This window comes from Xyrauchen texanus, chromosome 2 (assembly GCF_025860055.1).
Source record: "Xyrauchen texanus isolate HMW12.3.18 chromosome 2, RBS_HiC_50CHRs, whole genome shotgun sequence".
Lineage (NCBI taxonomy): Eukaryota > Metazoa > Chordata > Actinopteri > Cypriniformes > Catostomidae > Xyrauchen > Xyrauchen texanus.
The window spans coordinates 39599605-39625365 of NC_068277.1; the positions used below are offsets into that span (position 1 = coordinate 39599605).

Genomic DNA, 25761 nt, shown 5'->3' on the forward strand with positions numbered 1-25761 from the left:
ATAGATCGTCTTAAATGATAGTACCCAGTTTCCCAAATCCCATGGATGACTTTCAATAGCCTCACATTTAGTTGTTTGGTTCTGTAGCGTTAGCACCAAAGGCCGATATGCTTTGAACACCTGATAAAATAATTGTAATCTGTTTTAACGATTTTTTTATGATTGTCGTTTGATGTGAGCCGCAGTGGCAGTCACTGTGATTGGGTGACAAAAGGCCGCTAGGGATGCGGAATGCGATTTTGGCAAAGCTTAAGAACTTTGCATTATAGGAGGATCTCGCTCAGGCATTAAGGAGAGAGACTATTTACCTTATCAGGAATTTAAGGAATTTTCTTTCTTTCACACACTGTAAACGCAAAACCGAGGTGAAGTGGCTTAAATGGGGGAACGAGAGTTCAGAGAAAACTGTCTGCTTTGCTTTACTTTCTTATCTATGTTCTATCTAAAAAATTATACAACTGGCTGCAGTTTAATTTAGATGATGGATGCTAAAATGCTCTATTGCAGACCTTTCATATTGGCTAAAAAAATGAGTTTGTTATTAATGAAAAACCTATTGCACAGGTGCACTTTTTGATCTGATCTGCATTTTGCAACTACACAGTCCTGAAATTGAGGCCATTAATAAGGATTAAAGTGTTAATAATTAAAATTCACTCCATTTTGATGTTCTTTTGTGTGTTTATATGTTGAAATATATTATATGTTGAGTATATTCCTGTTATTTTGTCTATGCACATGTGTTCTTGTGTTAAGTACTACATGGGAGTTTTATGTCTTTAGTTGCATTTGTGTTCATGTGTGCATACTAGTGTGGGTGCAGGCAGATATTTTGTTTGTCCTCTGTCTTGGCTCTTGCCATGCTTTTCTCTGTTGCCCAGATGCGCAGTGGCAGGGTGACCTTGCAAAAATTCTCCCTGCTAGTGTATGGCTCTCTGCTTTGCATAATTACCACTGACGTAATGCAGAACCGGTTTAATTTTCTTTAGAAAAGAATGATATCATCCTCTCTCAGTCTGCCAGCTTCACCTTTACTAAAAAGCTACTGAGCATCACCTTTATCACCTTAATTGAAGGGCTGTAGGCAATATATTAGGGACATGGGAAAAATATAAAATCTCGATTTGTTTTTCAAACTTAAGAATGTTTCAAGATTCATGCTGATTTTACTCGCACTTAACTTATAAGTAACTTCAACATGATTCAAATAACAGGGTCTTCTTTACAGAAGAATAGGCAACCTGGTTCGAGAAATCAAAGTTCTATTCTTTATAGAGAACATAGGTGTGCAAGAAAAACGCACAAAAAGTAAAACGACGCACCACACAGGAAGTTGTAAATGTTAAATAAATGAAAATCAGTTATGAAATTCTTTGTCAATGTAGGTAGTAATTTTCACAGACATGAAAATATGTGAATAGGAAGAAGAAGAAAAAGCACTATTAAATCTGTGGACTTCGCTCTCTGAGACAGTATCAATTAAGGCTGAATGTGCACGATTGAAGCTCTAAATCACAACATGGCTTGTGCAATTTACTTAACTTAAAATTTCTGCATTTTAAATCTGACAGTCTGCCTTCACCACTTCAGTAAGCGCTGTGTGAGTGCACGGCACTATGTGTTGTACACCTTGAGCAGCACAGCAATTTGAAATTATAAATGATTATCATTACAATTTAACTTGCAAAGTACGTCAAAATGAACACTTCCCAAATGTTGGGTATAGATGCAATACTCTTGAAACACATCACAGATCAAAGCAATAATTAGCGATCTATCTGAATCATCATGGTAAAAGGAGCGGTAGATTAGAGCTGGGCAATATATACATATTTTTTTGCAATAATTGCCTTAATAAATATCACGATATTCGATTACATTGTCAACCCCCCTCCCGAGGGTCGGTGAATTTTTTTGCTTTATTGATTTTTGCTTTAAAAATATTATTCATTTATTGAAACAATAAAAATATAAGCAAAAGATATTTCTAAATTCAAATTGCACTTTAAACTAAATGAAAAGGCAATACAAATATGAAGTGATTCAAATGTTTTAATTTAACCACCTTATTTAAACATTTATCATCTCCAACGTCCCCATTTACCATCACGCAAGCATCTGTCAATGTGGTTAATGCTGCCTAAAGAAAAGGTGAACGTGCCTTGTATTACTTTATGATTTAATCACTTTGGTCTTTGTTTCTATATATATATATATATATATATATGCTAACCGCGTGGAAATAAAGCGAACTAAACTCACAGCACGAGATGAACGGAGATAATTTGCAGCATTCACATTGACTACTATTTTCTTGCAAACAGTTTTCATACAAATGAGACAGAAAACTGTGGAAGAGTGAAAACTCTTTACATGCACTTGTTCCAAGAGACAGGCTCGTGCTGCATGCCTCTGAACTAACAGCGAATCAGACACGGCTTTTCTTTTGTCAGTTCTTAAAAAAATATAATAAAATGTGTTTCTTCAAGTGTGTGTTTTTGTGACTAACATCATTTCTTGTCATGTGTCACTCTGAGACATCTTACAGGTTGCGCGCCTCTGGTGGGTAGATGAGCAAAAATATCTGTGCATGAAATAAGTTTAGACGAGGTGCTTGCGAACTGTATTCAGCCTCGTCACATTTAGCTGGTGCTAGCTTCACACCCTGGCCACTGTTTTTTTTTTTTTTTTTTCTCCCCAAATTGGAATGCCCAATTCCCAATGCACTCCAAGTCCTCGTGGTGGCGTAGTGACTCTCCTCAATCCGGATGGTGGAGGACGAATCTCAGTTGCCTCCGCTGAGACCGTTGATCCGTGCATCTTATCACATGGCTTGTTGCGCACATTAGCACGGAGACATAGAGCGTGTGGTGGCTATTCTCTGTGGCATCCACGCACAACTCACCATGCGCCCCACTGAGAGCGAACCACGTTATAGTGACCGTGAGGAGGTTACCCCATGTGAATCTGACCTCCCTAGCAACCGGGACAATTTGGTTGCTTACGAGACCTGGGTGGAGTCACTTAGCACGCCCTGGATTCGAACTTGTGACTCCAGGGGTGGTTGTCAGCCTCTTTACTCGCTGAGCCACCTTGGCCACTGTTTAATATATTTGGTGACTTCCCAGATCCATGGTTTTGCCATTTCCAGATTTTGTCGATCATCTTCTGTTCGCAATCGGAATCTTTGTAAGACATTGTCGATATCTGATTACATCGTCCTATCACCCAGCCTTACGGTGGATGATTGATTCTCTCATTTATAACCTATCGATATGATTTGATATGAAGTGCCTGTAACTGTCATGTCCTTAAAGCGTTATTATTGGTATTTACAGAAAAGAAATGGGACCGATTTTGTTCATCAACATGTGTACAACGCAGAAGCCAGTTATGGTCTGATTAAGCCGGTGTGTTCATATGTACACCTGATCAAGTGGCATCAAGCCAAGTGCTATGAATTTTTTTTTCCCCTTACTTATACAGCCTTTGCTGGATCTACAACTTATATAAGAGTAGCGTTTGCTTATATTTTATACAAAACCTTAATTCCTCAATTTATAAATAAAATAAAAATCTTATCAATACATAATTTCGAATTAATTGATTAAACTGGAAACAAATTGCCCAGCCCTAATTAAAATATGTTTAAACCCTGTTAAAATGAAGACCGATGCAGTTTTAACAGACTTTTATTATTGTGTTTATAATTAATAAAAAAATATATTTGTATGGATGTCATATATGGTATGACAGCGGTATCACAGACTTTTATTATTGTGTTTATAATTAATAAAAAAATATATTTGTATGGATGTCATATATGGTATTACAGCGGTATCACAAAAGACATTTTTAAAGAAAGTTTGAAGAATTGTGGAAGTTTATTGCATAAAACAATACTTATCCAGGTCTCGCATTCTTCTTTACACACTCACCTTATGTTAGTCCTTCAGGGAAGACTTGAGCCATATTTGGCAGAACATTCCGGACCTGATAAGCTATTAGTGACATTTCCTGTCACATTGTTCCCACAATTTGGTTGGAGGGTACAGATTTTCCCTAAACATCACTGGTATGGACAGGTACACAATTAGGAACACACCTGCTATGTTTTTTTTTTTTTAATCCATTTGTTTATGAACTTGAACCTCTACCAGACAGGGTGTGGTACAATCATCATAATAATAATCACATTTTGATCAAAGTGATTGACTCCTCAGCCCCATGTTGGTGGAAAGATGAAAGATTGTGTTTTTATTGCATGCCAGTAACGGTGTAACACTGAACTAATTGCTCCTGATCTGCCTGTGTGTGTCCCCCGAGGCTGTGCAAACCAATCCTCTGCTTTGAGGAGCAAACAAACCACTAAAACAGGCACAAAAAACCCTGAATGAAACGGATAAATAAGAGCTAAATTAGACAGAAGTCTGTGGTTTTCCTGGAGAACCCCTCTCTGGTTTTGCCTTTTCACTCTCACCTCCTGACACACACACACACACACACACACACACACACACACACACACACACACACACACACACACACACACACACAGGGCAGACTTGAGCCATATTTGGCAGAACATTCCGGTCTTGGTCAGCTATTAGTGACATTTCAGCTATTAGGACACACAGACAGACACACACACAGACAGACAGAGTTTAAGAAACCTCAGTCCCCTCTTCCTTCAAAACCAGTTACAGCATGCACACCTCTGGCCTAAACTTTGCACTTGAATATCCAACTACTGCGATATTCCTGTTATTTTGTGCGTAGAAGGATTTTTTAAATTGTTGGAATTGTTGTGATTATATGTACAGGAAATGGCTTCGGAAAGCAGAATTAAAGGTTTAATAGAAATGTCCCTTTCATAAACAATATGGCTCAGTTGCACTGACAGAACATTATGGAGGTCATTGAGCTCACTCTTAAGGCCCCGATATACAGTACTGTGCAAAAGTCTTAGGCACATAAGTTGTTTCACAAAAGCATTTGTCTTAAGATGGTTATTTATATCTTCAGCTTTAGTGTGTCAATGAACATAGTGTCTGTCTGAGATTACATATAGAGACAGAAGCAATTGAGACAGCCTAAATAGAAAGAAGATCTGTGGTGAATTCTCCAAATAGCTTGGAACATCCTATCTGCCAACAACCAAGAAAACTGTGTCCATGTGTACCTAGGAGAATTGGGGCAATTTTAAAGGCAAAGGTGGTCACACCGAATATTGATTTAACTTTTTTATGTTTACTGGACTTTGTATGACATTTAAGTAATTAATAAATGTATTTATTTCAATATTTTTGAAGACATCCTCATTATGAAAAATGTTTCATAGGTGCCTAAAACTTTTGCACAGTACTGTACTTCCAGAGAAGTTTTTTGCTTAATGCTTGATTTGTGTTACAGCAAATAGCCAAAGACAGTAACATTATCATAGATATGAATGATTTCTCACAGGAGCATTTTTAAAGCTTGTAATGGATATATTTTTCTTATTTTTTGAATGTATCTCTGCTGTGTGTGATTCTCTCATGGTTTTTACTGTTTGCCAATATGTCACAATGACCTTTTTGATATTGACAACAGAACTATTAATAACTGTTTTTAATAACAATAAATGTTAGCAATTCACAATTAATGTGATTTAATGTAATTTTGGTAAAACTTAATAAAAAGGTTTCATTTCTTTAACATTAGTTAATGCGTTACCAAACAATGAACAATATATTTTTACAGCATTTATTAATCAAATCATAGCATCATTTATAAATAAAAATACAATTGTTCATTGTTAGTTCATAGTGCATTAATGTTAATACAAATTTGTATTTAAAAAATATGTTGTAACTAACATTAAGTTAATTATTATTTCATGTTAACTACAGTAATGTTGTTAAATAATATTAACAAATTGAACCTTTGTGTAAAGTGTTACTGTAATTTTACTGTGTGGGTGATAAACATATAACTGCAGCATATAACTTGCAAAAGTGTAGCAAAGGGTACTTAAAAAAAAAAAAAAAAGGTATCAGACGATCTTAGTGTTAAAAAAATAGGAGATTGTATTGCCCTCAAATTTCCTGAATGGTGCACCGTTAGTGCTTAATATGCAGTTGTTGCCTCTAATTTAGTGAATGCTATGAATGTGTTTTTCTTTCTTGACAGACTTTCTGACAAACTGTGATTTGTTAAGTAGGTACTTGAGGAAGAGTATAGATAACAACATTCAAACCACTGATTTATGTTCACATCACTGATGTTTCACAGTGTTTAGCTCTTAATAAGCCAAGGTAAACAGATTTAAAGTATCATACTATGTTTCAATTCCTCACTCTCTTTGTCTTTCTTTACCACTCATTTTGTCCTTCATTCAGGTACAACATCCAACTTGTATTTCCATGGAAACTCTCAGCATCTCTACAAAGAGCTGGACATGATTCGCAATCAGAGGAACAAACTTGGTGAGAATTTTTTTTTTTAACGTAATTTATTTAAACTAAACTAAACGGTGCTTCTAAACCTATGCAGACATTCATTTTCAAATATGTGAAGGCTGCAATGACAACTCTTCATAATATTGTTGAATTGTAAAGTGTGTGCATATTTGAATGTGGATAGTTTTCACAGAGTCATTTGGAGTGTGGACAAATAGGGTATGGCTGTATCATTTTCGATGTCAGCTTGTGTTTTGGGGTATTATAAATGATTCCAGAGAGACAAGCAGTTAGAAGGAGAGTAGGCCACATAGGCACTTAGTATATTGGAGTGTGACGCAAACTTTATTGTGGCTGTCTCTCCAAGTGAGGTCATTAATTTAGAGGCAGCATGGTGCATATGCAGGGAACCCTGCCAACCTCAGCCAGAGAAAAATCGGAGAGAGAAAAGAGAAGAGTAGAGGACAAAGCAGCACAGGATTGATGAACACTGAGATGGAGAATGGAAAAAAGAAAAGTTCTTCTGGGCCCAGTTCGTGTAGCAGGAAAGGCCCTTATGTTTGAGTTTCTCAGTTAGTGTTAGAGAAGCTTCTGAACTATATATATGCTTGCATGGATGTAGATTTATTGATACTTTACTGAGCTCAGGAAAAAACTGGTAGTTCAGTCATGATAACTATATACATTTATGGTGTTATAATTACAAGTTGGTAGGTTTGGTCTTTGTGGACTGATCTTCTTACACTGCTGCTGCTGCTGCATCAATCTACACTCCATACCCCATAATGACAAAGCAAAATCGGATTTTTGAAAGATAAAACCTGAAATATCACATTGGCATAAATATTCAGACCCTTTGCTATGATGCTTGAAATTTAGCTCAGGTTCATCCCATTTCTCTGGATCATCTTTTAAATGTTTTCTACACTTTGATCAGAGTCCACCGGAGGCAAATTACATTGATTGGACATGATTTGGAAAGGCACACACCTGTCTATATAAAGTTTCACTGTATATCAGAACAAAAACCAAGCCATGAGGTCAAAGGAAGTCAGAGGCAGGGTTGTGTAAAGAAATTTCAGCTGCATTGAAGGTTTTCAAGAGCATAGTGGCCTCCAGGATTCTTAAATGAAAGAGATTTGGAACAACCAGGACTCTTCCTAGTGCTGGCTGCCCAGCCAAACTGAGCAATCGGGGGAGAAGGGCCTTAGTAATGGAGGGACCTGATGGTCACTCTGGTTGAGCTCCAGAGATCATGTGTGGAGATGGGAGAGGAAGGACAGCCATCACTGCAACACTTCACTGATCTGGGCTTTATGGCAGAGTGGCCAGACGGAAGCCTCTCCTCAGTGCAAGACACACAAAAAAAGACTCTCAGACTGTGAGAAACAAGATTCTCTGGTCTGATTAAATGAAGATTGAACAGTTTGGCCTCAATTCCAAGCATCATGTCTGGAGGAAACCAAGCCTTGCTCATCACCTGTGCAAAACCATCCCAACGGTGAAGCATGGTGGTGATAGCATCTTGCTGTGGAGTTGTTTTTCTGCAGCAGGGAGTGGGGGACTGGTCAGGGTTGAAGAAAAGCTCAACGCTGCAAAATACAGATATCCTTAATGAAAACCTGGTCTAGAGCGCTCAGGACCTGGGCTGAAGGTTCACCTTCCAGCAGGACAGTGACCCTAAGCACACATCCAAGACAATGCAAGATTGGTTTAGGGACAACTATGTGAATGTCATTGAGTGGCCCAACCAGAGCCCGAACTTGAACCCAATCGAACATCTCTGGAGAGACCTGAAAATGGCTGTCTACGGTCCCCATCCAACCAGACAGAAATTGAGAGGATCTGCAGAGAGGAATGGCAGAAAATCCCCAAATCCAGGTGTGCAAATCTTATCGCATCATATCCAAAAAGACTTGAGGCTATAATCGCTGCCAAAGGTGCTTCAACTAAGTACTGAGTTAAGGGTCTGAATACTTATGCCAGTATGACATTTCAGTTTTGTCTTTTTAATACATTTGCAAAGTTATAAAAAAGTTTTTCTTTTGTCATTTATGGGGTATGGAGTGTAGATTGACGTGAAATTTAGTTTTTAAGGCATTGTGGCATAAGGCTGCAACATAACAAAATGTGAAAAAATGAAGGGTCTGAATAATTCTGAATGTACTGTATGTTTTTGCCGTGATTGATCATTATAACCAATCAGAGCCATGTCCATTGCCCGCTTCTGTGTATGATTTTTTCCAAATTTGAAAGGCAGCTTTGTTTTTTTATGTTTCTGTGAGGGCCAAAGTGAAGTTGACCTTTTTAGGTAACTAGTCTTGATTTACTTTAAAAAACTTAAATAAAGTAATTCAGTAACACAGTTCTCAGCTGGTTTTGGAAGTGTAACCAATATAAAAAATATGGCATGCAATTGATTCACCCCAAATCATTTTTTTATATAAATTCTATTAGTCGAAGTTAACCGCAATTACAATATCAAGGGAAATAATTGACAGTTATTATTGGTGCCATAGTCGTGCAGCCCTAGTGTTAAGCTTGTAAGACATGTTGCTGCTGCACATACATACAGTCCCCTTAAAGCAGATCCACCCTCTCTGGAAGTAAATTGGGGCCTTAACAGTCACATGAAGTCATCTTTGCACACTGAACTCCTTCAGAATGAATTAAACAGACCAGGTATGTCTCATTTTTAAAAACGTGAAGTTCTTTTTATCATGACACAGTCTAAAAAATGCGGCAGTCCTGAATGAGACACTAAAGAAACCGCAAGATGCAGAGTGCAATGGTCAAAGACCAGACAGTATGTTTACATAGGAAAACAAATAGTTACACTCTTCTCCAAATGACAGACGGCAGTGCAGAGAAAATAAGAGCTAATCCAGCAAGAAACGGCAGTAAAGAAGAGCTTTGCTGAACTCGTCTGTTTGTGTGTGTCTTTAGAAGAGAGTGCATGCGTGAAAGTGCATGCGTGAAACAAGTTAGGTAGGCCTAATTTTTTTTTTCATTAATTACAAACCCGAACCCATCCCATAACCTGGCGGTTTGTCTGGCCATGGTCTGGTTGCAGACCTCTTTGGCTGCTGTGAAACCAGCTTACCTTCAAACTAATTTTGCGGTTTAAATGTTAGACAAAAAGTATTATGCAAGTTGATTGGCTATGAAATAATAAATTATTCTAATGCAAAGCATTCAATTATCATAAAAAATATAATGAGTTTTATATGATCATTGTCCATCATGGTTACTGTTGTAACGTCTGTCCCTGATGGAGGGAATGAGACGTTGTGTCGAATGTAGTGACAAAAGGGGTGTTTCTTGAGAGCCTCACGCACCTCTGAACTCGAGGAAAGGCCAATGAGAAATTGGCAGACAGAATTTGCATGTTCTGCCCCCGGACATACGGGTATAAAGGGAAGCGGGCATGCATCTGTCAGTCAGGTTTTTGCACCAAGGAGCCGAGAATAAGGTACGGCCGTCTAGTGTCGTGTCAAGGGGGACACAACGTGGGAACAGAAGTTACAACAGTAACCATGTCGTTCCCCTTCTTTCACTCACTCAACGTTGTGTCGAATGTAGTGACACAAGGGGTCCCATTTAAAAACGGCATGCACTACACCGTGTTACGTAAACTGCTGACACCGATGCAAGCAAGCTACTGCGTGCTAGAAGCGACTGTATCGTCCGCACGTAACCCTCCTCAATGCCCCCAGAAAAAGTTGTCATATACAGACCTTAGTTTATCAGCATCCCTAAGGGGGGAACAGCCAACTTGACGATCATGGGAGCAAGCCGGCCAGCCACGGCCTTTTCTCTCTCTATGTAGATCGTCATAGAGCATAAAGCGGCTGAGGCCAAGAAGTCACATGGGGTGTCAAGCCACACACGGTAGTGGCATGGTGGCAGGTCCTACCTGGTGAGGGAGGAGCTCTACAAACACAGGGGTCAGAGTGACTGCCCAAGGGAGACATGGGTCTGCCGACAGGGGGACCGTACCGTGGAAAATAAATCACAGGGAGTTGCCTGAAGAGAGAATTAGGCCTGTGGAGCGCTACCCCAGTACAGAGTACTTGAGGCTCGTAGTGGGTCTGGTCGCAAATTCCTCTGCTGAATTCGCAGGCCAGGGAGGAAGAACATCCAGGAAGCGAGAGCTTAGTGGTGAACCTGGGAGAGAGAGAGAGCACACTGGATCACTTTGGTGAAGGGCGCTAAGTGTGAGCTGAACACCCGGTCGGATGTTCCTTATTATTGAGTTCTACCGGCTCGGACCTGACAAAAAATGGGATGAGACGACTAATCCCTGAGATTGTAGAATTTCACAAAGGTATTGGGTGTTGCCTAGCCCGCTGCCCTGCAGATGTCTGCTTGGGGAGGTGCCGTTGGCCAGTGCCCACGAGGATGCCACACTTCTCATCGAGTGTTCTCGAACCTGCAAGGGGGCAGGCACTGCCTGTGTCTGGAAGGCCAAGGAAATGGCGTTGAAGGCTCAGCGGGCAGCCTCAGTTTGGAGACAGCGTTCCCTTTCCACTCTGCCGAAGCAGACAAAGAGCTGCTCAGGACATATAAAGCTCTGCATGTGGTCCAAATAGATATACAAAGCACGTACCGGACACAGCAACGAAGGCTGGGTCTGCCTCCTCCCGGGGCAGCTTGCTTGCAGGTTCATGACCTGGTCCCAGAAGGGGGCCGTAGGAACCTTGGGCGCATAGCCTGGTCGCAGTCTTAGGATGATGTGAGTATCTGCCACACCGAACTCCAAGCAAGTGTCGCTGACAGAGAACGCTTGCAGGTCCCCAACCCTCTTGATGGAAGCTAACGCTATCAGGTGAGCCGTCTTCAAGGAGAGGGCCTTAAGCTCAACTGAGTCAAGCGCCTCAAAGGGGGGGAGGTCTCTGAAGGCCTGAGAGGACCACTGAGAGATCCCAGGAAGGGAACAGGCTTGGCCGGGGAGGATTCAGCCTCCGGGCGCCTCCTAAAGAACCTGATAATCATGTCGTGCTTATCCAAGTACTTGCCGTTGACACTGCGTCGTGGTGGGCCATGATAGCGGCTACATACACCTTCAAGGTGGAGTTGGACAATCTCCCCGCCAATCTCTCTTGCAGGAATGAAAGCACTGACCGAACTGCGCATCTCTGCGGGTCTTCAGACCGGGAAGAACACCAATTTGCGAACAAGCTCCACTTTAGCGCGTAAAGCTGCCTGGTAGAGGGAGCTCTGGCTTGGTCGTTTGTGTCTACAACCGCAGGTCGTCCAGACGTGGAGGTTCCAGAGGTCTGGCGCAGATGCCAGAGGGTTCCATGTCCCTGGGAAAGCAGGTCCATCCTCAGGGGAATTTGCCAGGGAGGTGCTGTCAAGGGCTGCCTCTGCGATCTTGGTGAAGACGTGAGGGGACAGGGATGGCCCGAAGGGGAGGACCTTGTACTGAAATGCCTGGCCGTCGAACGCGAACCGTAGGAAGGGTCAATGTCGAGGCAGAATGGAGACGTGGCGGTATGCGTCCTTCAGGTCTTCTTCTGCGAACCAATCTGATGCCGAACACAGGTTAAAATCTGTTTCTGCGTGAGCATTTTGATCGGGAGTTTGTGTAAAGCCCAGTTGAGAACTCGCAAGAGAACCACCGCCTTTTTTGGGTATTATGAAGTAAGGGCTGTAGAGACCCTTCTTCATCTTGGCTGGAGGGATAGGCTCTGTCGCGTCCTTGAGTAGCAGAGTTGTAATCTCTGCCCTTAAGGGGCTGGTGTTTTCACGCATCGAAGTGGAGCGAATACCACTTAAACGAGGCAGGAGCCTGGTGAATTTAACCACGTAGACGAGTCAGATAGTCCTGCTCTACCAGCGCAACTAGTTGGACAGCGAAAGCCATGTATCCAAGCTCCGTGCAAGGTGCACTAAGGGGACGATCGTTTTTTACATACCAGGTGGGGCTTCGCAGCGGGGGGAGCAGGTAATAATGTGTCGGGAGGCAAAAGCGTGTCCCGAGGCTTGGGTGGTGAGAAAAGACTCAAAGCACTTACCTTGGGTGGGTTAGATACTAAGGAGGAGGTCCTGTGTAGACGCCCTCGGAACTCATCATCGGCCCGCTGGGGAGGGGTAGTCGTGGGTCCGAAGGCGAAGTAACTGCGTCCGGGGAGCCAGGACTGTGGTTTTTCGTGCCGGCACGGCTAGATGACCCGGGGAGTGAGAAAATCGCTCTTTTTATTTTATTTTCCTGCCTGCCATCCACCGGGGGACTGACTGATCCTTGGTACCTGCTCCGGAGCGAACATCTGACTCCATCTCAGGAGTGCTTAGGAGCCTTCCGAGTCCTAGAGGAAGTCCTGGAGGTGGGGGGTGTGCACCGCCTGCGAGGTGCTCGACGCTGGGGCTGAGAGCTGGGCCCAGGTTGAGGTGGAGCTGCCTGTTGCTTGGACACAGTGGGACACCCTCGACGGGCAGACATGGCACGGACCGTGCTAGGGCGGTGCCGCAGCGTGATGTGCAAGATCGCTTCTGTCTGCCTCCTTACTGCTGAAGACTGCTGGGCGAAGTTGTCGCCAGTGTCGCCAAAGAGGCCAAGCTGGGAGACGGGGGCGTTGAGAAAGCGAGCCTTGTCAACGTCATGCATCTCGACCATGTTCAGCCATAGGTTACGTTCCTGGACCATGAAGATGGCCATCGCCTGCCCGAGTGCCCGCGCTGTGACCTTCGTGGCTCTGAGAGCGAGGTCTGTGGCATAGCGTAGTTTCTGCAGCACGTCGGGGTCAGGACTACCCAAGTGCAGATCTTTAAGTGCCTTGGCTTGGTGGACTTGCAGGAGAGCCATGGCATGTAGGCCGGACGCGGCCTGTCCAGTGGCGCTGTAGGCTTTCGAAGTCAGTGACGATGTCAACCTACAGGCCTTGGAGTACCAGACGATCTCGCCATGTGGTGGCATTCTCGGAGCATGGGTGGGACGCAACCGCCCTATCCACCTGGATCCAACCGCCCTATCCATCCGTGTACCCATGGGCCGCCCCACCGTCAGTGTAGAGAGAGCGGACAAGTGAGGAGGTCGGGTCTGGGTAGTAAAATGTGCCCTCCACAACCTCGCCAGCTCGTCACGCACTCTCAGGAAGAAAGGAACCGGGGGGGGGTTCATGGCTATGAGCGGCGCCCTGACCCGAGGAACCAATCGACTAGCCGTGAGGGGATGGACGGAAGTTTCCAGTCCAGAAAACAAGAGAAACGGCCGCATCCAGAAACTACACAGAGGCGGAAAGACATCTTTAAAAAGACGCATCCTGAAAAGGATGTTCAAAGCCTGCTGCGTATTGCTCTTTTGTGAATGAAAATACTCTAATTTAGAGGTATACACTCTTTTACAGAAGCGCTGTCTAAGCACCCAGGGGCGTGGACTGCACAGCGTGCAGAGAGGGAGAAAGCCGCTGGTTACCCGGTAACTTGCTGTGTGATCTATGCTGGTCGCCATAGATCCAATAGCAATGCTCTGATAGAGGTGAGTGGAACAGTAGTGAGACTCAGCTTGCTGCTGCTCATTCACTCTGCTCCGAAGAAAAAATCTGACTGACAGACGCACGCCTGCTTCCCTTTATACCCGTATGTCCGGGGGCGGGACATGCAAATTCTGTCTGCTAATTTCTCATTGGCCTTTTCGCAAGTTCAGAGGTACGTGAGGCTCTAAAGAAAGACCCCTTGTGTCAATACATTTGACACAACGTCGAGAGTGACAGAAGGGGAACTTATTTTATAGTTTTGCTAAACAAAAGACTATGGTTTGGAAGTTCTCACAGATTGTCTACTCCCTATAGTTAATTGTTTTTCTGTCAGACTGCTGTGAGGATTTGATGAATTTAAAGGGATTAGGTGTCATTTAAAGCTTTTGTAAAAATCCACATTTCACACAGTCAGACAGACAGACACATACTGTATGTGTGCTACAATCCTTTCTCTCACCTTCTGTCCCAGAAAGGAGAAAGAAAGCCTCAGCCTGGGAGAAGAATCTTCTTTACCCCATAGTGATGCTGATCCTGCTTGCTGGAACAGTACGTATATTTATTTACATTTCAATTCAGGTGTTTGCCTAGTGGTACAGGTTTTAATGGTATTATTATTAAAACATTTAGGAGGACATTTTTACTAGCCATGTAGCAAAATGTGTTACAGTTTCCTTTCTGTTGGTTTCAAACAATTGTTGGACTAAAAACAGACACACAATACAAATCACAAACGGTCCTTCAAGAGACGGTGAGATGAGGTCAAAGACAACCGTCCAGCTTATTTTTACATGGTAAAACAATTGAAAAACAGTGCAGAGTAGATGTATGCAAAAACAGTGTGAACAGTCACTTACTTATCTGCTCATGCATGTCTGTGAGTGAGAGCTCAAGCATGAAACAAAATATTAATATTAGGGCTGTCGATTTAATGGGATAATTTAGTGTAATTAATTATAAAAAAACTAACATGTTAAAGAAATTAACACAATCATATCCCCGGCCCATAATAAGGAATATTCCTTCCATATGAGTAATTCAGGCATGGAGTACCACCTGTTTTCTCCAGGGGGCAGTAAGCAAAACATGCAGTATATGCAACCCACAGCTTATACAGAGAGAGGACAAACTACACTTATGGATAGTAGACAACATAAGATGAGAACACGTTCTTGCGCACAAACACAGCTTGATGGAGCACAAATCTGAAGGCACAGCGACCTAAAAACTGTATTTTTATGACACAATGAAACCGAGATGCTCTAGAAGTGTCCGTCTGACACAGATGTACATTGACGGATCCTAAGACAAGCCCTTAAAATAAATCTTAGACTGATTGATTAATTCAATTGCAAAATGGATTGCTATGAACTGTAGGGCAATGATAGTCTTATGTTCAATAATATGGCAATAAACAATATATTGCATTCTAAAGCCACTTTTAATATTGTCTTTTGTTAATGCTTCACTTTTGTGCCTAAACAATGCAATGCATTTAGATGTTCTGTATGTACTTATCCTCTTGTTTAGTTGTACATCTGGCCTTCTACATCTCTTTCTGTCTTTGAAGAATGTAGTGTACACCTTTTGTATGAAATCTTCAAGCATCGTATAGCCTTCATTGCTCAAAACAATGATTGACTGATGAGTTTCTAGAGAAAGCATTCATTTTAATTTTTTTTGCCACTTTAGTTTTTTTTTACCTAATATTGATCTTAAGACATGTCAGTCTATTGCATACTGTACTTGCAATGGCCAAGTCAATCACCTGACCTGAATCCGATTGAGCATGCATTTCACTTGCTGAAGACAAAACTGAAGGGAAAATGCCCCAAGAACAAGCAAGAACTGAAGACAGGTGCAGTAGCGGCCTGGCAGAGCATCACCAGGTTTGAAACCCAGCGTCTGGTGATGTCTATGCGTTCCAGACTTCAGGCTGTAATTGACTGCAAAGGATTTGCAACCAAGTATTAAAAAGTGAAAGTTTGATTTATGATTGTTAATCTGTCCCATTACTTTTGGTCCCTTAAAAAGTGGGAGGCACATATACAAACCGTTGTAATTCCTACACCGTTCACCTGATTTGGATGTAAATACCCTCAAATTAAAGCTGAAAGTCTGCAGTTAAAGCACATCTTGTTCGTTTCATTTCAAATCCATTGTGGTGGTGTATAGAGCCAAAAAGATTAGAATTGTGTCGATGTTCCAATATTTATGGACCTGACTGTGTATTTATGTATATAAATATAAATATAAATTATTTAAATATGACTTCATTATTATTTAATCATTATTTATTGAATTATTGTTGTAAGGGGCTTTCTCAGCGAATATTTATATATGAAATTTAATTCAAATAATTTATCGACATACCATGTAATTAATTAGCTAAAATATATATATATATATATCGATTGACAGCCCTGATTAATATATATTAAATGTATTGCATGGCTCTCTGGAATACACTATTTTAATTGGTGAATTGCGCCATTTAGTGGTTAGATATTTCCAAGTAACAACTGCACATCCACTTATCAGACCGTATCATCCAGGTAGTGCGAACCATCTATCCTGCTTCTTGGATCACTGTGCAATCTCTACAAGCAAATAAAATAATTTCAACTCAAATCAACGTTTCATGTCCATTTATTTATTTGGCAAGTAGTCTTGTAATAAGATATAAGTATAATGAGCAGTCAGATGTTCGTTTTCACAAAATAAACACCAACAGAACTCCTACGCAAACTGCCGGTGGAATTCAGCTGTTCAGCGATTTATTTCTTCTCTCATAATTGCATGATTTTAATGCAAATCAATATTTTATGTCCATGTATTTATTTGTTCAGTAAGAGGCTGTGTAATAAGCAGGATAATGTACAGTCAGCTGGTTATCACAGAATAAACCCCTTCAAGCTGATGAAAGACCCCTCCGCTTCACGTCGGTGTTCTCATCATCCTGTGGTTTCTTATGCGATAACAACCGGCTGACTGTACATTATCCCTTACGTAGCTTATTATACTGTCTGTGTGTGTGTGTATGTGTGTGTGTGTATATATATATATATATATATATATATATATATATATATATATATATATATATATATATATATATATATATATATATTCATGCAAAAGAAAATATTCATAATAAATATGTATTTTTTCATTAATTACAAACCGTACCCAAAACCAGATGGTTTGTTGGGTCTCATCAATCTCTGGTCTGGTTGCAGACCTCTAGAATTATTATTATAATTATTTCTTGGTCACCCTAATAACAATGCTTGTTTTATGTTTCTGTCTTATAATGTCTGTTTTTTTTTCTGTGCTGCTTGCAGACAATTTCTGTTCTTCTGGTTGCCCTGAACATTGTGTACTTGCTTGTTGATGAGACTGCTTTACCAAAGGGTTCAACGGTAAGAAAACTTTCTGGATTTCGTTTTCTTTTCTGTCTATCTCACTCACCTTATTTTCTGTGAACACTTCTCTCTCTCTTTTTCCTTAATGTGTTGCCTCCCCCTGTCTATCCTGCTATGTTGCTAAAACCAAGTACATCCTCAGCACAAATTGAATTCCAGGTACGCTCAGGTGTGTGTGGAGAAGAAAAGGCTGGGAGAGATTTGTATCATGTCGCTGCTGTTTGATGCTCTTTATCAGAGCTGCACCCGTCTGCTCTGCTTGATGTCATTTGAAAAGCGCTCATGCACTCTACGTGTGTGTAACTCTGGACACAATCTTCATGTGTCTTAACCTGGTGATGAGTTGAATGTTGAGTACTTGTTCGTGGTCTTTTCAATCAAACTGCAGTAATGACACCTTAATTTAACCGTCGTGCAATGTTAAGCATGTTTCTACTATGTCACTGTGCGAAGACAGTGTCAGTTTGCTCTCTTGACAAGTTAATAACAAGTTACAGCTTGTCGAATTTGGGTGCAAGTCAGCTTACCACTCATTTGTGCATAAACAGGTGATTTTAACAGGTCCACAGGAACTCTTCCATCATTTCCTACTTTCATGAAGGGGCTGTACAGTACATTGTTTTGTTTTCAATCACTCTTTCTTTCCCTCCATACAATGTTGGTCTTATCTCACCTTACTTCATCACCACCACCCTCTGTCCCTGCCTCAAAGCTATGGCTGTTTTTTCCTCTTTCATCCCACAACAAAGCAGGCACAGCATATCCTTTTTCTGGACATGGTTTGAAAGTCTTCAGCTGCTCTATGAGAGTGCTCGCTCCACATTCAAATTATTTTATTATTGTGGATATTTGCCTTGGCATGATGCTTGACTGAAAATCCCCCAAATTATGCTTGTCACAGTGTTCAGAGACAAAGGGCCCTCCTGACAGGCTGGTTAATGGTTTATGCGTTTGATGAGCTGGACCGGTGCCATGCTTAAGATCTCATGTAGCACCGACATCCCAGCAGCGGTGTCTGTGTGTATATATGATGGTTTTACGTTCGGTTGGAATGTGGTGGGGGGGGGGCCAACATTCCGTAACATCCTTAAGAGAGATTGATAAAATAAGTTTACTAGGTTAACGCAGACACCGTCAGATGAGGCAGGGTGTCGTAAATGTGGCTATGAGGTAAGCAGTTCTAATGCGGTGGCACTGCTTGCATTAAGCTGTCTGATGCACTGTTGCTAATGACTGCAATAAAAGTCTTATTGCTATCACTCCCTAAGTATCAGAAATTATAGTCAATGCTAAAATCAGCCTCATTAATGTCCATTTCTCATTCGAATTCGTATCTCACATGTCATATCGACCAGAAGGAGTGATGGAATGAGAAGAGAGGGAAAACAAGAGATATCGTATTTCTCTCCCTGACATTTGATAGGAGTCATTTAGCCCCTAACTTGTCAGTAAATAGCTTTCTATTTTTTTTGTTTCAGAGGTTGTTGAGGCACATCAAAACATGTAGTGTTGGTTTGGACACAGAAACACGTACACATACACACGTACACACACACTCACACACTAGGGTTGCAACGGTATGAGATTTTCACGGTATGATAACAGTCTCAGAAAATATCACGGTATACGGTATTACACAATTATTATTATTATCAGTGAAAACAGAAGGATTATTTATTTATTTGAGCAAACACTTTATTATAATTGAAACTAGAAACCATTTATTTATTGAAGTATGTGTAAAAAAAAAACGTCTCCCTTTTGAAAATAAAATAAATAGAAAATAAGAAAGCTAACAGAATTATTATAATAAATCGAATTATAAACATGCTAAAAAATAGCATGTAAATATAACATGTTATATAACTAAAGCATGTTAGTTTACATGTTAGCATAGCATGTTAAATGAACTACTAAATGAAAAATAACATCAGCTGTGTGAGCTTTTGAAGTAATGTCCTATGATTATTAACAGTTAACATATACTGCAGGTGAGGCCAGACTGCTCCTGTCTGTACCTTTAACTCAGTGCTTCTCAACTGGTTTTGCTTCAGGACAGATTTCACTTTGGAAATCAAGTGTCGACCTGCCATAGATTAAACATAACCTGTATTTAATGTATCCTGGGTCGCATTTCCTTTATGTTGCATAGTTTTGTTCATGGTTTTCCTGTACAAGGACATGCAGCAAGTGACATTAGTTTTGTTGTTAATGTCAAAATCTACAGGAAGTTTTCTCTCCCCCCTTTTAAAAATTGAAGAGCATATTTACTTATATGAGCCCATTATTATTATCCTGTTTGTTACCTAATATTACATATTTATACACATATTACACAGAGGAAATGCTCCTCATTACCATGGTTAGGTCAGTGTGCTAGTCTTAAATAATAGTAATAATAATAATAAATTAATGTATTTATGAAAAATAAATACTAGCTGAAACACATCTTGAAACTTTAATTGAAACTGCCACTGTTGATATAAAATGATGTCTAATAGATTCTACCCTTAGATTATTTCATATGAAACTATACACATTTTGTCAAAATATAACAGTTACTTTTACTCATGTAAAATCCTGAAACAAATTTGTAAAGGTGAAGGTGTGTAATTAATATTTTTAACTATTTTGTTTAAGGGCCCACATCAGGCTTTTAAGTAGTTGAAAATAGTTGTGTACTCAATTTTCTGAAGTGTATCTGAGACTAATGAGACTATTCTGCAATTGCGTAAAGTAATATATTGCTCTACATAATGTAGATACTTTTCTAACAGGCATTAAAAAACTGAATATAGCGGAGATTATAAATTTATTTTGCCATCTCTACTTCTATGTTAATTTATTATTCAATTTAACAATCTCTACATCAGGGGTCTGTTTTAATAAAAAAAAGAAAGACATTTATAGAACTTTTCATGTTTGTCATTAAGCATGCGAGTATACTTATTTTTTTTCCTAGCACATTACCCGTTTACATGCTAAAAGGGTCATGATGTGGGTCTCCTCGATGGTTTCAGCACACAACTGAATAACACAGACTGCATGACTATGATAAATGAATACTGCAAGAGTTAGATTAACATACAGGTGCGAAGGGAAATTGCACAAATAAAAAATACATATACATATTCGTCTCTGGCTTGCTTTTGCTCGCATGTCAATGATTACCCCATCCGAGATCTAGTTTTATATTTAGTTTAATCACTGAGAAGGTTTACCTCCAAAATTAGTAGCACCAAACATCACAAGTTGCCTCACGAATGGACAGAGTAGCCGTATAACACTTTTCCTTGAGCAGAATATTGCACTACAGATCGCCAAGTTTGTTCAAAGGGGAAAGCAAGAGACAGAAATAGTGCACTCGAGTGCATGGTTGATAGATTGCACAAAATAAGTCTAACATTAGGCAGAATATTTCCAATATAAGCAAGTATAAATCTCAAACTGGGGTGTTGCGTCTCTTATCTGGCAACCCTCAGCATGTTAAACGCTTGTGGAGACGAGTCTCGGTAGTCCTAAATAGTCGATCACTTGGGCGACCGCCGAAATATCTTCAATGGGAGAACCATGGCATTGTTGTTTCCCTTCTGTCCGTGACCTAGTCCGAATAGACCAGTTGAGAAACACTGCTTTAACTCACACAACACACACACAATGTCAGACCGCCTCGCTTCTCTCTGACATTTTCTCCGCTGTATTTGTGTGTGTGTGTGTGTGTGTGTGTGTGTGTGTGTGTGTGTGTGTGTGTGTGTGTGTGTGTGTGTGTGGCATGTTGACGAGGCTGACAGGCAGACGAGGAGGAAAGGAGATGCGCATGTGAGATTCTCCGTCCGGTTGCATTTTTTTTCTCAATACCGTAGATAAGCAAATGTACATTTTATGTCAACCATCTATTTTCAAACCGTGGTATACCGTGAAACCAGTATACCGCTGCAACCCTAACACACACACACACACACACACACACACACACACACACACACACTCAGATATACTCACTAAACACTCACTCATTCAGGTGTTAAGCAGAGCCAACAATACCTGACACAGCTCTGAAAAAATTATAAATGTATAATATCTGTTCAGTAATGTCAGGCAGTTGAATGGCTTTGAGTTAGTTATATGACAGCCAATGTAATGTTAGAATTAATTCATGAACTAATTAACAAATATGAATAATAATCAATTAATGGTTATTATAATTGTATTATTTAATTTGGTAGACCATATACACTAGCGGACAATGTTTGGAATAATGTAAAGATTTTGCAGTTTCGGAAGGAAATTGGTACTTTAATTCACCAAAGTGGCATTCAGCTGATCACAAAGTATAGTCAGGACATTACTGATGTAAAAAACAGCACCATCACTATTTGAAAAAATACATATTTGATCAAATCAAGACAGGCCCCATTTCCAGCAGCATCACTCCAACAACTTATCCTTGAGTAATCATGCTATATTACTAATTTGATACTAGAAAATCATTTGTCAATATTAGGTCAAAAATGGGAAAAAAATAAACCGCTTTCTCTAGAAACTCGTCAGTCAATCATTGTTTTGAGGAATGAAGGTATACGATGCTTGAAATTACCAAAAAACTGAAGATTTCATACAAAGGTGTACACTACAGTCTTCAAAGACAAAGGACAACTGGCTCTCACAAGGACAGAAAGAGATGTGGAAGGCCAGATGTACAACTAAACAAGAGGATAAGTACATCAGAGTCTCTAGTTTGAGAAATAGACGCCTCACATGTCCTCAGCTGACAGCTTCGTACAACAATAAAGAGAAGACTCAGGGGTGCAGACCTTCTGGGAAGAATTGCAAGGAAAAAGACACTTTTGAAACAGAAAATCAATAAGTAAAGGTTACAGTGGGCAAAGAAACAGACATTGGACAACAGATAATTGGAAAAGAGTGTTATGGATTTTAACCCCATTGAGCTTTTGTGGGATCAGATAGACTGTAAGGTGCGTGAGAAGTGCCGAAGTGCTACAGGAAGTGTGGGGTGAAATATCACCTGAGTATCTGGACAAAATGACAGCTAGAATGCCAAGAATAAGCTGTCATTGCTGCACGTGGAGGATTTTTTGATGAGAACTCTTTGAAGTAGTTTTAGACGTTCTGAAAATTTTATTTCAAATTGTAATAGTAATTTTTGACTTTATTTATGACTTGACTATACATTGTGCTCAGTTGAATGCCACTTTGGTGATTAAAATTACCAATTTCTTTCCATAAGAGCCCATGATATTGCTCCAGCCCTTCGTACTGTCAATGTTAGTCAACAGTATTCATTATTACAGCTGATGAGCCATTTGTCACAAACAGTCTGTTTTGTGGAAACCCTTTAGTTGTTCTGAAAATACACTCGCAGTGGTGTTTATGCTATTATTCACCTTATGCACCAGAGAAACAAGCAGGCAGCCATCTTGAAAATGTTGTCTTTGAACTTCCAGTGTAGCGTTTTCAATGTAGATACAGTTTCTATAGTGTTGATGTCAAAGTGTAATTAGATAGTGAAGTGGATTAACAGGTTCTAGAGTTGCCAAAAGTAATCATGAGTATTTTAAAGTGTTCACGGGATGTCATAACAACCGGAAGCAGAGCAGGGAGATTTTAAAACCGTACTTCATTCATAAATCCACAAGATCCTACCTTCACACTGTGGATGTACTAATGTGCCTGTGTGCTCATTCAACTCCAAGAGACAGCACAAAGTCATTAAAATATCTCTCTACAATACCTCTTTACATCTTCTCACATCATTAACCCATCGCAATATAGTTAAGGTGAGCAGATTTTTTGAGTGTTAAACCGAGACAAAAGCCGTGGGAAGGGGTGCTACTTTATTCAGACACTCACGCACGCACACACACACACACACACACACACACACACACACACACACACACACACAATTATAAATGTGAAAGTGTAATTTTTGAGAGCCACAGTTGGGTTCCGGAAGTAAAAATCTCAGCCAGTATTCTGTCTCTCTGCATCATTTGCCCTCAGATGGTTCAATATGAGTGTAATATAAATTGAGAGTTGATGTAAGGAATAATTGATGATGGACTGATTATTGAAAAGTAATGTACACCAGAGTCAATTATACCATTTATACCATGATTACCACACCTCAAGACATTTTCAGGTTTTCGTCCCTAAAACGCTCTTGTGAGTGGATTGAATGCCTTTGTTGCTAGTTAGAAAACATCACTTTAGAACTAGTAATGGAGGCTTGCTCTGCTTTCAAGCACTTACTGGAATAACAAAGTAGTGCGAGTGTAATGCCAGCCAAACAGATTGGCACTTGAAATTTCAGCCAGTTCTTTGCTGTTTTGTGTGCAATATGCATTAGTCAGTGAATGGACTGAGGGCGTACCATCTGAGGCTGAGACTAACCACATATCAACTGTTCTCGGACCTGTCATCAATACCACCAAGCAGGACTGACAATACAAATTCTGGAAGAGATTTTAAAACAGATTTGATCTAATCCATTTAGAAAGATCATCATAAATATTTCTATAAGCTGTGTTGATGTTGAATTGGACAACTGTCAAATTCACGCCATTACAATAAGATTGATGATTGATTTTTATTTTATTTGTTTTACTCTTCAAGCCCAGACTAAGGTTGTTGTACATTGTTAAAGTATGTAAAATAAATGTTGGATTTTATTGTAATAATTCAAATCCAAACTTGGATCACTTCAATGTCTTCAAACGATATTAAGGCCTGATGCTATAAAAACGTTGTTTGCCAGGACATTTGTTTTGTTTTCATTTTTTCACGTTTTCCCTTAATTTTTGGCAGCCATTCCTTCTATGCAACCTCTTACTCTAAGAGCAATTCTGCCTTTTTTTCTCTCTTTTTCTTTTTTGTTTGAACACCTGCTCGCATATTATGCGTGTGTGAGCGGCGGTGAATTTAAAAAGATTTCTTTCATCTGCTTCCATTCATTACTTTGCCAATTTCACTCTGTCTGTCCTCCTTGGTGAGAGGGAAAACGTCGCTAATCTGAGCTTTATACGTTTTATTTCTTCATAATAGCATTCACTCAGAACAGCTCCAAATATTTGTGCTGTTTTTTTGTGCCCTCATCGCCTGAAGCATTGAGGTGTCACCACTGTAGTCTTATTTAGATTACACAGCTTCAGTTGTAACAGGAGAATTTTGCATTGGGCACGTCGCTAAAACACGTCCACTAAATCCAGTCACTCTATATAAGTGGATTCCCTCTCTTCTGGATCCTAACCTGTGCAAATGAGAGACTAATACATACATTTTTTGGGCACAAAAATCTATTTATGCTGTGAGACTAAACTTTATATGTAGAAATTCAGTTTCAGAGAATAGCATTTGACAGTAACTTGTGTTCTCTTGTTTCTGCAGGAGAGAGATATTGGCAATGCCCATTTATCCACATTTGGAGTTGCCCAGGCGGTTGTTGAAATCATTCTCATGATTTATCCTTTGCTGTGTATGAAACTGTGCTGCTATGTATCAGTGTTGATCTAGTGCTCTTTTTTTTTTTTTTTTGCATCTGTGACTATGTAAACAGTATGTGTGCTTAAGTGAAGGGAATGAAGGGTCAAAGTTTAATAATTATTCAATAAGAATTTTGGTAAATCTATTGGTCTTAACTCATGAACAGTTATCTGATGGTCTCATCTCTGGTTGGCTTCTATAGCCTTCGCATCTTTCAGGAGCTCACTCCAAGAAAGGACGACACTACCATGACAACGGTAGGACCTGTAATACCCCTCTTGTTTTAAGGCTTATTCACATTAATGGCTAGGTAATGCTTAATTTTATGCACACACGACCAAGCTTTCTAGCCTTTAAAAGTATGCTCTTTTGACCACAAGCCCTTACAGATGTGTTCATCACATGCACACTACCAAAGAGTATCACAAAGCAACCATAAAGTCAGCTGCAGGAACATGTGCAGACAATGCACACAGATGCAAACAGGTAGGCTAGATTACAAAAAATGAGCTGCACTGTGCTGTTGAAGATATTTATGTCTCTTGCACTGTGCACGAGACATTGCAGAAAGCTGAAGTATACTTGAGTTTTAAGTATGATGCAGCTAAATAACACAAATGATCAAATACAGGATTCCCTCAGAAATATCTGGGAATTTTAAAATAGTGTTGTTAAAAAGTTATGGAAATTAATAACCTCTCAAAAGTCATGGAAAAGTAGTTGACATTTCTATAGTGAATATACTGTATATTGTTTGTGGTTTTCTTGGCTCTAAAATATTTAATTAGTTAGATATTGCTCTTGTGTGGAGTAAAACTTTCTCCTAAGCCATAATGATGTCCGATTTGTTAATAAATCATTTTTGAATTTGTTGTTTTTAATGAATTAGTTAAAAATGCAAATGCAAAAACATTT

The 25761-nt window shown here is 40.0% G+C and overlaps 1 protein-coding gene across 2 annotated transcripts in view; it reads left to right on the forward strand.

Annotated features, from left to right (window-relative positions):
- LOC127653157 (limb region 1 protein homolog) overlaps positions 1-25761 on the forward strand; it is a 68893-nt gene that overhangs the window by 33431 nt on the left and 9701 nt on the right. For both annotated transcript variants that reach the window (XM_052139733.1, XM_052139725.1), the window contains 5 exons: positions 6381-6467; positions 14391-14467; positions 17263-17340; positions 24751-24824; positions 25013-25103. In XM_052139733.1, the coding sequence (XP_051995693.1) occupies positions 6381-6467; positions 14391-14467; positions 17263-17340; positions 24751-24824; positions 25013-25103 (407 nt within the window). The remainder of the gene's footprint in view (positions 1-6380; positions 6468-14390; positions 14468-17262; positions 17341-24750; positions 24825-25012; positions 25104-25761) is intronic.